This window comes from Silene latifolia, chromosome 2 (assembly GCF_048544455.1).
Source record: "Silene latifolia isolate original U9 population chromosome 2, ASM4854445v1, whole genome shotgun sequence".
NCBI classification, from domain to species: domain Eukaryota; kingdom Viridiplantae; phylum Streptophyta; class Magnoliopsida; order Caryophyllales; family Caryophyllaceae; genus Silene; species Silene latifolia.
In genome coordinates, this window is record NC_133527.1 from 10,052,787 (window position 1) to 10,068,263 (window position 15,477).

A 15,477-nucleotide genomic window follows, 5' to 3' on the forward strand; every position below is an offset into this window, starting at 1 on the left:
TTTCATATAGCCGAGCATATCATAAGGAAATTTTAATAGCTATCCACATAGATCTAAGTAAAAGCAAACAGAAAAATTTGCTATTTGTCATCTATTTATGTTTCATATTTTACAAATTTCCACCTAATATGTCCTCTACTACTAACTACCACCCTATTTCTAATTTAATTAACATCACTCACACTTATTTAGTTTATGTACTTATTAACCGCAAACGTGTCTATGTTGAACTTGAATCACAGTAAACGCAGCAACTTATCTCAAAGTAGCAGATTTAAGGAACTCAACAAACGACTTTACCAAGAATACAACGCAAATAGGGATGACAAAGCATCCTAGATCCGACCCATGTCCAGAAAACCCGACCATTGGGGTGAATATGGATCCTAACTTTTTTGGACATGTTGAATACGGGTCAGATTTGGGTCTAATGGTTTGAAAACGATCGAGACCCTTGCTCAATTCCAATTACATGAATTTTTCTCAAAAATCATTAAGAATTCGAGTTTAAAGTTAGCCCGTCTCCAAACAAGTTATGAAATTGAATTTGTGATTGAATTACCGCTATTACAACAAAATTTGTATCATAAAATAAATGAAATACAAAATGACAGATTGACAGGGTCATTTGATTTTTGTAATGTCAGAAATTTTGGGCGCAATCTTTATTGTATCCTTGATTTAAATTCGCCGTAGGAAAGTAGGAGAGTATGCGTATATGGTCTGCGGAAGAGGCATGCGCAACTTGTAGAGTGTGGAGGTCGTGTACAATGTACAAGAAGTGTCGACTTGTATTTGTAAGGCGCAACTATGGTGATGTTTGGCCTTGATTATGGAAAATGGTTTTTCCTTTTCAAAAGGAGTTTATTCATAAGTTACTTTTCGGAAAAGTTTTAGTTGTTTGGCCATACTTTTGTAAAAGTGGTTTCTCACAAAATTTATATGTTTGGCCTAACTACTTTAATACAACTTTTGTTTGCTTATTTGGTTCTTTATGTGAAAAGTAGAAGTAGAAATTATCTACTTCTCCTTTTGGGGGTGAAAAATCAGTTTTTGACTTTTCAAAAGCACTTTTAAAACCCTTTAATTTATCGTGTTTGGCCAAACTACTACTTTTTCAATTGTAAAAACACTTTTTAAGCTTGGCCAAACAGCACCTATATTTATGAAGTTTAGGCTAATTTTTAGTGGTTTGTGTCGTAGTTACATGTACAAGTTTATTATCAAGTTATTTATGGATCGAGTCAATTTGGATTCGAGTATTCGAGCTAGTCGGGTACGGGGTCTTTTTCGGGTTAACTATTATCAAGTTACTTATGGATCATAATCAGCTTGCAACAATAAACATTCGAACCGAATTATACTGGATCTGGTAAAGTTCGAATCTCCAATTCAGGTGTCGGGTCAAATCAATTTTACCAACCCTATTAAAAAGAGTCAAAATAATTACATTAACCTAAAATTTGATATCCTAATTTATACCGCTATACTCATGAGTCATGCCTATTAAACGAATCAATATCGCATTTCTAAACCTTACCTAAACTGAATAAAATCAAATTAAAGTAAAAATTAAAACTCAAATATTCAAAATTAATTGTAAAAATAATAAATAGGGGATGGTCCAAAACCCATGGAAAGAGGTATATGTTGGGGTCCAAAACCCACACGGCGCCTCCTTTTCCACAAATCTCCCTTCTTCACTTTAAGCCTTTCTCTCTCTTCAATTGTTCTCCCCAATTTTTCCTGCCGCCAAAACCCTAATTTGACTCTCAGATCCTCCTCAGGTAATTCCTCCTCACAAATTCCCTCCTCAACTTTTCTCTCTTAATTCCGATCTATTTTCTTAATTCCTTCCTTTATTTTTCCCTGATTTTTTAAATTTATTAGGGTTTATGATTATGAACTAGGGTTTAAGTTTAGATTTAATTTTCGGTTTAGGGTTAACTCGTTTCAGATCTAATCTTTTGGAAGGATTTTTTCAGATTTGTTGTGGGTTTTGTTTGGTTTTTGTTATTTGGGTCGAATTCGTGAGCTTTTTTCTAATTGATAATTCTTATGTTCATCAGTTTTTACTGTTTTAATAGGATTTCGTTGATTTTGGTATGAAAAGAGGTTTAATTTAGGGAGTTAAGTTGTTAATTTGTCCTTTAATCAATGAAAGAAAGTGTCTTTCTTGGCTTTAGACTGTTAATTGTTTTGGATTTGTTTGTTTTTAGCAGTTTTGTTGTGGTTTTAAATGTTTGTGTCGAATTTATCAGATTTTTTTCTAATTGATGATTCTTATGTTCATCATTTTTTTACTGTTTCAAGACGATTTCATTGATTTTGATATGAAAAGGTGTTTAATTTAGGAATTAAGTTGTTAATTTGTGCTTTAATCAATGAAAGAAAGTGTCTTTCATGGTTTTAGACTGTTAATTGTGTTGGATTTGTTTGTTTTTAGCAGTTTTGGTGTGAAATTTAGGATGATATTTTGTCGGTTTGAATTAAATCAAGTTTTTATTGTGTTACATGTATTTGAAATATCATTTGTAATACTTAGTTGTCGTAACTAGTCGGGTTGTTACTGGAGTTTTGTAGATTCGTTTGTTATTTGATATTCAAATGAGAAAACAATGAATTGTGTGGTTTTTGAGTTTGATTCCATTCGAAAAAAAAGAAAATGTTTTTTAGATAGTCATGGTTTGGTGGTTGAACATGGTGTCATAACTCGACATGTGTTTTTGATTGTGTTTCCCATGTTTGATTTGTATTGAAATTATATTATCTTGAGAATTCTGACAATTTTTATGACTAAATTTTTATCTATACAGCTTGATATATTGCGAAGTGGTAGCACGTCATGGCAGCTATGGGTACACCTTCCAGTGGTATTGCCCTTTGTTTTCTTCCTTCACTTCCGATTCTTTTCTTCCTTTCTTGTTGTGTTTTCTTCATCTTGCTTTGTGGAGTTCACTGTAAAAAAGTTTAATTGTCCCAGCGTATCGATGTTTGTCAACCTGTCGTATTTAAGTTTTCCACTAACTAGGTGTTATACTGTTATTCATCACTGTACTATGATTCTTCATACTATGTCGTCCACTCTGTGAGTGCGACACTTGGACAGGCATTTCACATTTGTGTCAAACACTTCCGACAGAGTTGGAGTGGCAGTGGTCATCTGTGTGACTTGACTTGACTTTACGCTTTTCTTCTAATTTGTTTTTTCTTTGCTCACAAAGTTCTTTCCAACTGCTTAATCAATTAATTAATTTGTGATGTTACAGATGCCGCTGAGTTGTTGCAGAAGTTAACTCTGGATTCACATACAAAATCGCTTGACGTACATGAGAATCCAAAAAAGGTGAGTGTTAATGGATGCTGGTTGATGTCGGAATCTAGCTTCTGACATTGTTTTTATACTAAAAGTAACGTGCGAGGTTTGAGATGATAAACTGACTCCATATGCTTGAATACTCTTCTGCTTGCAGTTTGGTTCATATGCTTCTCGTAACACCATAAATAGCTTGGCTAAGCCATATGAGCGGTCTGCAATACCATTCCAGGATTACAACAGTCTCAGCATGTACTACCCAGCTGGCGGTTACCCGTACTATTACGGAGGTATGAGCTACAGTGACAATACTGTTGTTAATTCCGAAAGTTTTGAACTTTCTTTTTGGATACTAAAAAGGGGAGTGGCGAGAGACCGGGAGTGTTCCTTCCAGTTTTATCTTATGTTGGGGGATTTTAATTTACCCAAAAGTGGGCTAATGGACCGCTTCATCATTGTTGTCCTCTCTTAATCCCTTCTACCTAGTTTACAAACCAAACCACAAGTGATGTGACGTAAATGACAACATTGACAATGACAAGTTATTGTTAAATACAAGCTCTTGTAAACTTTTAGTGGATCGAATCTGTTAGTGGTTTTCACGGTTGGTTGATTTATGTTTTCCTTTTCTTTGTTTCTGGTGCAGGTTATGATGAGCTTAGCTTATGGAATGATTATAGATATCTTAATCATGACGGAGTTGATTTGCACTCAGTAAGTGAACCTTACTTAATTTTGTTTGAATAGTCACAAACTCGTAGGCTGTCAATGTAAGTTTATTTTTCTGTTTGGGTCTCTAATGTACTCTGGAAATTTGCTTGTGCTGCTTTTAGAACTTATTCTCAGTTACTGGTTGTTGGGGCATGTACAACTTGTGTGTTGTGTCTGAGATATTTAGTCGCTCTGTATTTGTGAATATTTTTTTTCTATTTTGTGTGAAAGAGAAACTTAAATTTTTGGAGCAAATTTTAGTGGATACCATTATTGTGTTTTAATCCTCATTTATGATTACTTTCTTTACTTCAACAAGTAGTCTCTTATCAGATTGTCCCGTGTCAATATTATGTCAGACCATCCCATTGTTACCCATGAACCAACTAAATCAAAAGATAATTATTCAATTTTGATCGTTATCTAGCTCAGTCTCGTATAATAGTATTATCTTGAGACTGTCTCGAGAAAATCTGTGTTACTAAAATAAGTTCATGCTAATTTCCTCCATAAGTAACTATGGTTCACAAGATAAATGTTATTGTGAGTGATTGTTTCCTCATTCTTTCTTTGTGAAGTTCCTGGTTTCAAGCTTTGGTGCTTCATTCTTTCTTTGTGAATGCTGTGTCAGTGCAGACTTGAACATTTTTATTATCTCTTATTAACCGTCCTTTCAAAGATCCAAAAACTTGGAAAATGGCGGGAACTCATCCCTTTTGAAGATGGTAGATTCTTGTTACTTTGCATGCTATTTCTTTTGTCATGTCTTGGATATTTTTTGGTTTCTGTAAGGGCACCCACTTAATTGAAATTGGACTCAAGTATGATGTAGTTAAGCAACAGCCGTTACACAGTTTAAAGTGCTAATTTCGTGTTTTTTCAGCAGCGACATTTAAACAATGGAATGAATCAAGCTGGCGGGTTCATGGGGAGATCACAGCTTACTGATCCTACATATGCTCAGTACGGAAATACTTATCGGGGTGGCTCAGGGTTTGGGTTAAACTATTACAACCCAAAGTCATGGAACAATTACAGGACAGTTGACAACAAATATCCTTCCAAAGGCTATAACAATGGATTTTTTACCTATGGGAATGAGAACAAGGACACCCTAAACGAATTGAGCAAGGGACCTAGAGCAAGGGGTGTAAAGACTCAGTTAGGCTTTGGTTCAGTTAAATTGGCAGTGAAGGGGCAGGATTTGTCACTCAAAACGGAAAATAAAGAAGAGAAGCCATCTTTGATTCCTGACAAGGAGCAATATAACAAAGATGACTTCCCTGAGAGCTTCAAAGATGTAAGATTTTTTGTCATTAAATCTTATAGCGAGGATGATATTCACAAAAGCATCAAGTACAATGTTTGGGCCAGTACTCCCAATGGAAACAAGAAACTGGATGCTGCATATCAGGAAGCCAAAGGAAAGCCTGACGACTGCCCTGTGTTCTTACTATTTTCGGTATGTGTTTTAGTCTTAATTTGGTTATCCGGGAGTTCTCTCGTCATTGCTTTTAATTTTTTTTAATAATTCGGTACTTCATCATATATTCGTCTCATGGTTTCAGGTAAATGCTAGTGGACAATTTGTTGGCTTGGCAGAAATGGTTGGCCCTGTTGATTTCAACAAAAGCATGGAATTCTGGCAACAAGACAAATGGTCCGGCTGCTTTCCTGTTAAGTGGCACATAGTCAAGGATGTACCGAACAATTTGTTAAAGCATATCACTCTAGAAAATAATGATAACAAGCCTGTTACAAATAGCAGAGACACACAAGAGGTAAAACACAATACCCTAGATATGTTTTGCTTCTCGCTCTTTCATTGTGGCCTTACTTTGTGGCAAGACATCGCTTCTGTTGTGGTTTTAGTCAATGCTGATGTGTTGTTATTGGTGCTGCAGGTTAAGCTTGAGCAGGGAGTCCAGGTTGTCAAAATTTTCAAGTCTCATCTGAGCAAGACTAGTGTTCTTGATGATTTCGAATTTTATGAGGCAAGAGAAAAAGCCTTGCTAGAGAAGAAGGCTAAAAAACAGCAATATCAGAAACAGGTACGAGTTTCATTTTTTCGTTACTCATGTACCTCCATCTAATGCATGGGTTTATTGGAGTCTATTATTCACTCCGTCCTATTCTGAGTTCTCCAATGCTTATATGATGCAGTCAAAGTTCGCGAAAAATGACAAGGCCGCAGGAGACGACAAAATGATGAAATCTCACGACGCCGATGCTGCAGCTGCAGCCTTTATCGAGGGATCAGCTCCAGAACCTCTACCCAATGGTCACTCCAATACTCTGGTGGATTCTCCTGCTGAGGTTACCGAAGGTACCAAAGCAGAAAAGAGTGGTGTTTCCGATGAAGTTGCTTCAGCCTGCTGATTGCTCGAGACTTGTTCCTGTGCTTGCAGTCGACAGGTTTTTGATGGCTTAGTGAGAGCCGGTGTAGTTTCTAGTTTTGATCCTTAATCTAGCTATACCTTTAGGTTTACTTACCATTTGGGGACAATTGCTAGGTGTGGATTCGTTTTTTATTTTTTATTTTTCTCATTTTGGCCCTTATATAAATGTGTTAGGTTTTGCCAGCCCAGATTCTATTTTGCGGGTTATAGTTCTGTGGACTGTGGTTCTGAGAGATCGTGTTGTGTAAACTTGAGTACGAGAAACGTAAGATTGTGTTAGTCGGAGGCTATTAATGTTTTCTTCATTGTGCTTGGTGGGGGTTTATTTAAGGGCAAGTTGAATAATTTTCATGGTCTTATTTTTTGTGCGCTTCAAAGGGAATCGACCTCATCCTAACAAATACCCGTTCACATTTCTCTGCGTCTCAAAAGAAATTATTGAATTGTCATTTCCTGTTGAATGGTTGATAAACTTGAAGCTTGATGCTCTCGTTTCGTCTGAAATCTGTGCTGCTCTTTTGGAGGATATTGCTTTAGAGTGTTGATGGGTATTCAATGTCGGTAAATATGAACATTAACCAACTACTTCAGAATCACTAGACATGAAATTACCAATTTGGAATTACTGTGCATTTATATTACATTAAACAAAAATCTCTAATATAAATTACTTGACTCGGACCTAGGGTTGTTAACGAGTTGAGCCCGAGCTTACCCGAGTTTGAAAAAAATGTGCTCGTTATCAAGCTTGCCAGCTTTAATGCGAGCTCGAGCCAAACTCGAGCTCAAATCAAGCCTACATATAATGGCCAGGTTTTTGATTTTTTTTTTCTTCCGATAAGAATGCCTGAAGGTTATATGTTTAAAAATATTTGCCACTATAACATATGAGGCCAGGTTTTTGATTTTTTTTTTCTTCCGATAAGAATGCCCGAAGGTTATATGTTTAAAAATATTTGCCACTATAACATATGAGCTATTTCTTATCTAATCACACAAGTTCGAGCCGCTCGCGAGCTTTTCGAGTCGAGCCAGTGCTCGCTCGACTTGACTCGTTAAGCTTTTGAGTCGAGCCAGAGCCCGAGTCAAGCTCGCACGAGCCGAGTTTTGACCGAGTTGTCTCGTCTCATTAATACCCCTAATCGGACCTCACCAATAAAAATGAAACGAAGCAACTGGCCCGGCTTGAATAACTTGTTTGCAAGGTCTAGACACAATCACACAACTTCAACTTATGTAAAAAACAAAAACAGAAACAGCCCCACATCCTAAAACTTGTTACAGGTCACAAACACAGAACAAAGGATGAGGAACCTCACCCCATTCATCACTCTATGGCCTCACTACTTCCATTCTCCCTCCTCAAACCGACGACGTTCTGCAAAGCCTCTTCAACCTCAACACAACCCACTTCACCGTCTTTGCTACTCGAGTCTCTCAACGACCAGTTCGGAAGAAAAGGCATCAAATTCTTAGACTCAGCTGATACAGGCACAATTACTCCTGCAGTTGAGCTAAGTGTAAGAAATGGGAGCTCACTGAAGTTGCAAATACCCAATGCACATGTTACTTCGTATAGGCCGAAAGTCTACTGGAAAGATGATGGTTTTGAAGAGGTTTTGTATACACTTGCAGCACCTTCTAAAGGAGGAGTTGCATTGCTTCTTAATGATGTTACTTCTTCGACGACAAGCTCTGTGCTTTCAGGATGTGAATGGTTTGTCAAAGATGCTGATTCTGATTCTTTTGATGCTGTTCAGGTTTGATACTAGTTTGATTTCCAAGTAGCAATGAGTAGATGTCGCTTAGCTTAGCTGGTAAAAATAAATGTGTGAATTGTGGTAGACTGGTAGTCATATCCCAGAGTTTAAAAGCCGTCAGTATCAAAACTGTCCTTATGACTTTACAGTTTACACAATAATGGTTGACGAGAAATGATCGAGGCAAAGTAGAAAAACACAATATGCTATTACTGCAGAGCATAGACAAAATTTACTATCGGTAAAACCGTAAAAGGCAAACATTCTGAACCATCAGTATTCAGTTATCGCAAATTCTTGTTTCAGACGGCCTCTTTTCGTCTGAAACTTAAGACGGGCATATGTGACCAATTTATGAATGAAACCACAATGGTTACAGCTAGTGTTACAACTTATGATAACTTACTTTTCAATAGTGGTCACATTTGGCTGTAAAATGGTTACAAAATCCCAATTTACTGCTTCAAACCAAAATGGCCCGTCTGAAGCTAGATATCGCAAATGTAAGCCAGTTTTGAGTTCTGCCTGATACATAGGAGAGTATTTCTTACATTCTCCCTCTCTTTTTGTTGCCAGGTCGAACTAAGTTGCAAGAGTGGAGCTCTCGAAATAACCTACATTGTGTCGCTATATCTCGAGAGCATGGCATCAGCGGTAATAGTAAAGAACAACGGGAAAAAACCAGTAAAGCTCACCAGTGCAATACTTAGCCATTTCAAGTTCACAAGACGATCAGGCTCAGGAATTCAAGGACTTAAGGGATGTTCTTATTGTTCCCAACCTCCTTTATCTTCGCCCTTCGAGTTACTCTCTCCGTCTGAGGCCATGAAAGCTGATGATCCCGGCTTTTTCTCAATGGGTTCCGAGCCTCCTAATAAACCTGGTCAATGGACTACACAAGACGAGCCTATTACCGTTCTGAAGGATAAGATGAGCAGGGTTTATACTGCTCCTCCGTCTGAGAGATCCAAGCCATTCTACAGAACTCCGCCTTCTAAATATGAGATTATTGATCAGGTAATTGAGTTCATCACTGTCCTTAAATTTGTCTAAAAACTTTATCTGAAACATTTCAAGAGGTTCGTCTCAAATACTCGTGTGAATTGTTTTTCTGCCTGTTCAGTTGTATTTTGTTTTCGGTTTTTCAGGGGAAGGAGCTGTTTTATAGAGTGATAAGAATGGGTTACGACGACATCATAGTATCAAGCCCAGGATCATACTCCAACAAGTATGGGAGGGATTACTTCATTTGCACTGGTCCTGCTTCCATGCTGGTTCCAGTAATAGTAGATCCCGGGGAGACGTGGAGAGGCGCACAGGTTATCGAGCATGATAATCTTACATAGTTCATAAATACCAGTCTCTGTAAAGATGACAGTCTAAATCTTCCATCTTATATCATTGTAGCTTATCAGTTTCAATCTTTATCTGGGATATTATATACAAAGCTAAGCACATTTGTAGAAATCAACATACATGCTACATACACGACAAATTCACGAGCAACCTTGCAATTATTTACAAAATTTCATTACGGGTTAACAAGAAAGAGTCTTTTTGTCGATCATAACTCAGAAGAGTAAGACTGCATACATCGGACTCTTGATACCTGTCAATGGCTGCCATAAGTAGGTGTCTTTGAAAAACCAGGTAGTATCAGACTATCAGTGTACAAACATGACGAAACCGTGCGTTTACCTTGCATATATCTGCAAGTCTGCGACCATACCAACCCTAATTGTATGCAGAACTGAGAAAAAGGATAAACCTCCGACTTCATATCATGTATGCCAACTGAAGTAGCGAATCTAAATTGTTCTCTGTCAGACAGACATACATTATGAGCTGAACAGAGTTCAGGGAAAAAATTTACGGACAGATACAAATACGAACTAGAGTACAATTTAACAGAATTCAGACTAGTACTTGACTGGCCGCCGGTATATTTACCGACCACTAAACCCTAAGGCTGTGTTTTCATGATAAGGAATCATGCTACTCATATGTTACACTATGTAGGGACCAGAGTCTGGTTCCTATCTTGACCACCAGACCACAAGACTAATCCAAAAGCCGCAGCAAGTACCAGCAACATGAACAAGAAAACGAACATTTTTGAAATCTTCCACCCTGAGTTCTTGACAACCTCAAGTGAGTGGTTTTCATTCCCCTGAAGCTTATGATTAGGGACCTGTCTTACAGTCACGTCTTTTGTCGATGACACTGATTCAGAATCACTGCTGTCTTTGAGCCCATCTTGGTTGAAGGAGTCACATTCACTGTATTTTGTTACAGGGCTCCGAAACTGTCTAATTTCATTCTCAAAATGAAAATAGTCGGAATTCTCATCATCGTCTTGAAGTGAGCGCAATAGCTTCCTTGGAGTAGTGTATATTTTGATGTTATCAACATTTCGTTGAGAGTTTGTTCTCTGAAATCACCATAGTAGTGTCAAAGTGCGAATGTCAAACATAGAACAAGTAGCCTTACCCCTTTGTTTATAACACAAAGACGCGATTTCCAGTACACATGTGAAATATGCGTATTGACTTGACTCGAAACAAAAAATCGATTATGTATAAACTGTTGACTCTTTCTGAATGACATGAAGAATCTCGCTTATAAGGAACACACCCAATCGTGTAAAATTCCATACTTCAATATAAGCCGAGATCTTCAACAGCAATAGATACAACTGTTTGATAACCAGCAATCACAGATATAATACAGATTTTTTTACAAACCATGTTATTGCTACATTGCAAAGGGATGTTGTCTGCCACTGCTACGACACAATGTAATGCGTTATACTGCAGATAAATGTCAATGATGAGTATAAGCAAGAACGATTTTATAATATTACCTGAGGGCTAGGAGTTCGGCTTCTCAGTCCTCCATTTGCTTGATTTCCTGGCACAAACCCAGGAAACCGATAAGCATAAGTGCCAGATTTTCCATCATGCTCAGTGGATGCATGAGAATTTGATCCTTCACGAGCTAGTTCTGAAAAAAGTCCATCCTTGAGAGATACGTCCACGCATCCATTTCCTCTCCAAAGCCTCCTGTGGGCATTTTTTTTACTATGATTCACATTACACGAAGCCTGACATGTCGATATAGGAGAACCCATGTAAGAATCATACACAACAAATGAGTCAAGTGTCTGTGACTCGGGTGACCCTGATAAAGGAGAAGCTGATCCAGTCCCAGATAAAGGAGATCGAGAACCAGAACTCGACAAATTTCTCCTCCGGCCATTACTGATACGACTACGGCTCAAGTTTGATCCAGTCACTGATATCACATCGGAATCAGTTATTTCCGACCTTTTATCTGCTAGGAACTTTCTAGCAGTCTGCAATGCTTCAAAAGCAGCTCCCTTAACAAATGGTATTTGATCAGATTGACACTTCTCCATCTCCTCAACAATCGATTCTAGTTCTGAGATAATACTCCTGATATCCAAGCATTTCATCAAGGAATGCACCATTTGGATCGCAGTCAAACGTTTTTGAGAGTTCTTGTCGGCCACACCACAGTTTAGAATCTGCAGTCCAGCTTTAACAAGCAACCGCGCATATGGCTCAACAACAAAACTATTTCTCTTAGCCAACGATATGACCAAACCCATATGAGAATTTGTTTGAGTCGGTGTATCCTTCAGAGCACTAGCAAGCTTTAAGCAAACCTCATTCACCATTTCATCAGAAGCAAACCTCCAATTATCACAATCAACAAGCGCTTTCAAACAAAGCGCAGCACCACAAGAAAGACTCTCTTGAGCACATAAAAGTGAGTCAGAAAGAGGCTTACAAAGCGAGTGAATAATACGCCTTTTTTTATCTTCCGGTGTGGTAGGCTCAATCCCATACCGCGCAATGGCAGGAACAACCTTAGAACAGGCTTGTTGTAGAGGAAATGACCCTCCACTCGTCGTTAATGTCTTAATAATCGTAGACATTATATCATCTAAATGAGACACGATATTTGGACCGTGTACTCTAGCAAGAACTTCATAAAGAGAAATAGTGCATTCCCCATAAGAAGAACCGGCATTCTTAGTTTTCGAAACTTTAGCAAGAAACAGTGGAATCGCTTTCGAATCCAAATCTTTCACATACGATTTCAATGCTTTCATTGCAGACTTGGAAGATTCATCACCTTTTCCTAGATTTGCTAGTTCTTGACTCAATGCAGGGCTTAAATTCCTACCCATTTTCTAAACCTGTTCAAAATTTCAAACCCAAATTAAAATCAGAACTTTTGCATTCTTCATATTCCCAACACTACAAGGCTTAAATTCTACTATCTCCGTCTCAATTATTTGTTTACCATTCTTTGAGAATGCTATTGAAATCAAACGTAAGCAAATGATTGGGACGGAGGGAATACACATTTGTAAGCTTAATTCAAATTAACAGTCAAACAAAAAGTCAAGAATAAAAAAAAAACAAAAACTTCACTCATCAAACAAGGCTAAAATTCTAATATCTCCGTCTCAATCATTTGTTTACCTTTTATATTCTTGGTCAATCGCAATTTAATTAAACATAAACAAATGATTGAGACGGAGGAAATACACATTTAGTAAATCAAATTCAAAATAAATTTAACTCATCCAACAAAATACAAACAACCCAGTTTACATTTGATTATTAGCAACAAAACCCATGTTTTAGTTTCCTAATTAAACATTCAAAAATTGAATCTTTGAAGCAATGTACATGAACAAGAACACAACTTTGAAGTGAATGTAACTCAGATTTATGAAATTTCAGCTGCCCATTTAATTATTTTACATAAAAATATAAACCCAACTTTCTATTCTCCGTTTTAAATAAAAAGATTTAACCTTTGAGGATTTAATAATTAACAAAATTAAATAAACATGGAAGATAAAATTAAAATAAAAAAATTACCTGGGGTATCCAAGATCTCCAAATTCAGATGAATTTAAAAAAAAGAATTGAAGTTTGAATTTGTGCTTTATTTATTTCACTTTTAAAAAGAGATTAAAATGAAAAATAAATGTTGGAAAATCTACCATGCAAAAAAAGAAAGTGAATCAAATTTGAAATTGGGTTGAAAATAAGAAGAGGAAGCAGGTGTGGTATAGTGTGAAGGATAAAAGAAAATAAAAACAGGGTTTTATTAATTTTAGGGTTTTATTAAATGTTTGGTATGGTAGATTGGTAGGAGCTTCAAATAGAAAATTACTCGAGTATTTTGAATTTGTATTTTTTTTGGTAACAAAAATTCTTATTTAAGACGGAAAAGACGAGTTAAATAGTTATTATTTTCATAGATAAGACAAAATAAAAAATCTAGATATTAGCAAAAGACTTGTTTTTATCTATGCAAAATTGCAAATGATATATATTTGACTTATTTTAATCTAACGACGATATATCCGTTTTAAGAGTGACGGTCGATAAATAGACAAATACAGTAGTTTTGTAGTGTAGTGGTTTGAATTTGTTAAGTAAGCCTCATTTGCGCGCTCTTGCACTTGGTATTCCACGAGGAGAGTTTCTCTCCGTTTCTTTTGATTAAATGGGGAGGCCATTTTCTTTCGATGGTGCAGATCGTATTCGGGTATTATTGAACGGTTTAAAATTTATGGCTAAAAATAAAGGGATAATGAGGTTTTGGAGGAAAAATATTATTAAATGAATTTAAGAGAGAAAATGGAGGGGAAATGGAGAGAAAGAAATGAGGATGATCCATTCTCCTATTCCACTATTGAGTAACTTGAGTTACGTCAACTTCAAAGTTCAAACACACACTTGACAATTAAAAAAAATAAAAAAAATTATTGAGTACTCGTATTGACTCAAGAACTCAGTAAAATTGGATGGGTGTTCAAATTTCAAAAATCGTCATTTTTCAAAACCCGAATTATATACTCCCTCCCAAGTCCCAACACCTATGTTTGTCCCATTTCAATAAAATACTTCTCACATTTATTAGAAAAATGGGGCAAACATTGTTATTTGGAGGGAGTAGTATCTTTGTCTCAATTATGGTGAAAATACTTGGGAGACTGGTTTTACTGCAGTCTAACGAAAATACGCCTTTTCCCTTTTCACTTAAAAAGCTGGCACTTTACTTTTTCAATTGCTCTCCCTTGTGACGGGTTACCATTTGTGGCGGATATTTTGTGAGATAAAATGGTAACAAAATGAGTTAGTGGAGAAAGGGGACCACATGAATAGTGTTGCAGAGAGAGAAAAAGTGGGTACTTTGTGAGGTAAAATGGTATTCGTCACTCAAGAGTAACGGATATGTGTCGTCACAAACAAGAATTTGTGTTACTTTTTAACCAAACTCTTAACATTTCTTCCTTCTTTTTTACCCAACTAACCCAAGCTCCTTCCTCTTGGTCACATATTATTACACAGAGCAAGATATAATGGGGAAAAAAAATATTCAATCTAAGTAGAAATTTTTGCTCTTATTTATTTTCATCTATTTATTCTGTACGGAATTTTCGCTTATTTAAGTATGAAGAGCAGAAAATTTATCAAAATGTGCTCTAAGTTTAATGTAAATTGCTGGTTGTAAGATGTAAATTTAATTGTCACTTTTTATTTATGAGGATTATATGTAGTCAATGTAGATCAAAAGAGGTAAAATTAGAGAAAAACTCCATTGACGTATCATGTATGCAAGCTTTAGAAAAGTGAATGTAAACACAGGGAAGGAGGCAAAGAATGCAAAATTCATACTTACAAATGAAGAGAATTAAACGCATAAGTGGAGAGTCAACATTGAAGATTGAATAATTTTGTAAATCACAAATTCTATAATAAGACGGTTTTACATCGTAAGACGGTATTTTCGAGATAAAAACCGCTCATCAAGTTATTCATGCATGAAGTCATTTTTACACAAATGTCGTCTTGAAATCGTCTCACATAATCTACATAGTATAAAAGCTGAATATTTTAAAGATTTCTCATTGGTTATCAGGGCCGGTCCTAAACATATTGAGGCCCTAGGCAAAATTATAAAATGGGGCCCCGATTTTCTAAAATACTAGTACTAATAAAATTCAATAAACGAAATAACAGACACAATTTTTTATTTTGAAGAACACTAATTTTTTTCACCCAATTTAAAATATGAGGTTGATTTTTGAAAACTCTTAAAAATTCAGAAGAAAAAATGATTTTGAATTTGAAGAATTGGAATGAGGTACCCTATCAATCAACCCTTTAATCGTAAAAAAATTTGCAAAAATTGGAATTCTTTCAAAAAGTAGCTATGCACAAAATCTCTTATTACTTGG

At 36.3% G+C, this 15,477-nt stretch overlaps 3 protein-coding genes across 4 annotated transcripts; 2 read left to right on the forward strand and 1 right to left on the reverse strand.

Moving 5' to 3' along the window:
- The first annotated feature begins 1,581 nt into the window (after positions 1-1,581).
- On the forward strand, positions 1,582-6,731 carry LOC141642228 (YTH domain-containing protein ECT4-like). Of its 2 annotated transcripts, none has more exons than XM_074450953.1 (9): positions 1,582-1,787; positions 2,817-2,873; positions 3,270-3,346; positions 3,474-3,606; positions 3,963-4,030; positions 4,914-5,489; positions 5,596-5,808; positions 5,932-6,078; positions 6,191-6,731. In XM_074450953.1, exons 2-9 carry the CDS (start codon positions 2,846-2,848, stop codon positions 6,404-6,406), a joined length of 1,458 nt encoding a protein of 485 aa, XP_074307054.1. In that variant the 5' UTR covers positions 1,582-1,787; positions 2,817-2,845; the 3' UTR covers positions 6,407-6,731. The 2 variants fall into 2 exon arrangements, with proteins under 2 accessions (XP_074307054.1, XP_074307053.1); XM_074450952.1 differs by having other exon boundaries at positions 1,643-1,787; positions 4,911-5,489.
- A 982-nt stretch (positions 6,732-7,713) lies between these two features.
- LOC141642230 (photosynthetic NDH subunit of subcomplex B 2, chloroplastic) lies at positions 7,714-9,653 on the forward strand. The gene is made up of 3 exons (XM_074450955.1): positions 7,714-8,186; positions 8,763-9,203; positions 9,335-9,653. The coding sequence occupies exons 1-3, from the start codon at positions 7,761-7,763 to the stop codon at positions 9,530-9,532; spliced, it is 1,065 nt and encodes a 354-aa protein (XP_074307056.1). The 5' UTR covers positions 7,714-7,760; the 3' UTR covers positions 9,533-9,653.
- A 284-nt stretch (positions 9,654-9,937) lies between these two features.
- Positions 9,938-13,360, reverse strand: LOC141642229 (protein SINE1-like). The gene is made up of 3 exons (XM_074450954.1): positions 13,106-13,360; positions 11,050-12,411; positions 9,938-10,617 (listed from the first exon to the last, which is right to left on the reverse strand). Exons 2-3 carry the CDS (start codon positions 12,400-12,402, stop codon positions 10,198-10,200), a joined length of 1,773 nt encoding a protein of 590 aa, XP_074307055.1. The 5' UTR covers positions 12,403-12,411; positions 13,106-13,360; the 3' UTR covers positions 9,938-10,197.
- Positions 13,361-15,477: the final 2,117 nt, after the last annotated feature.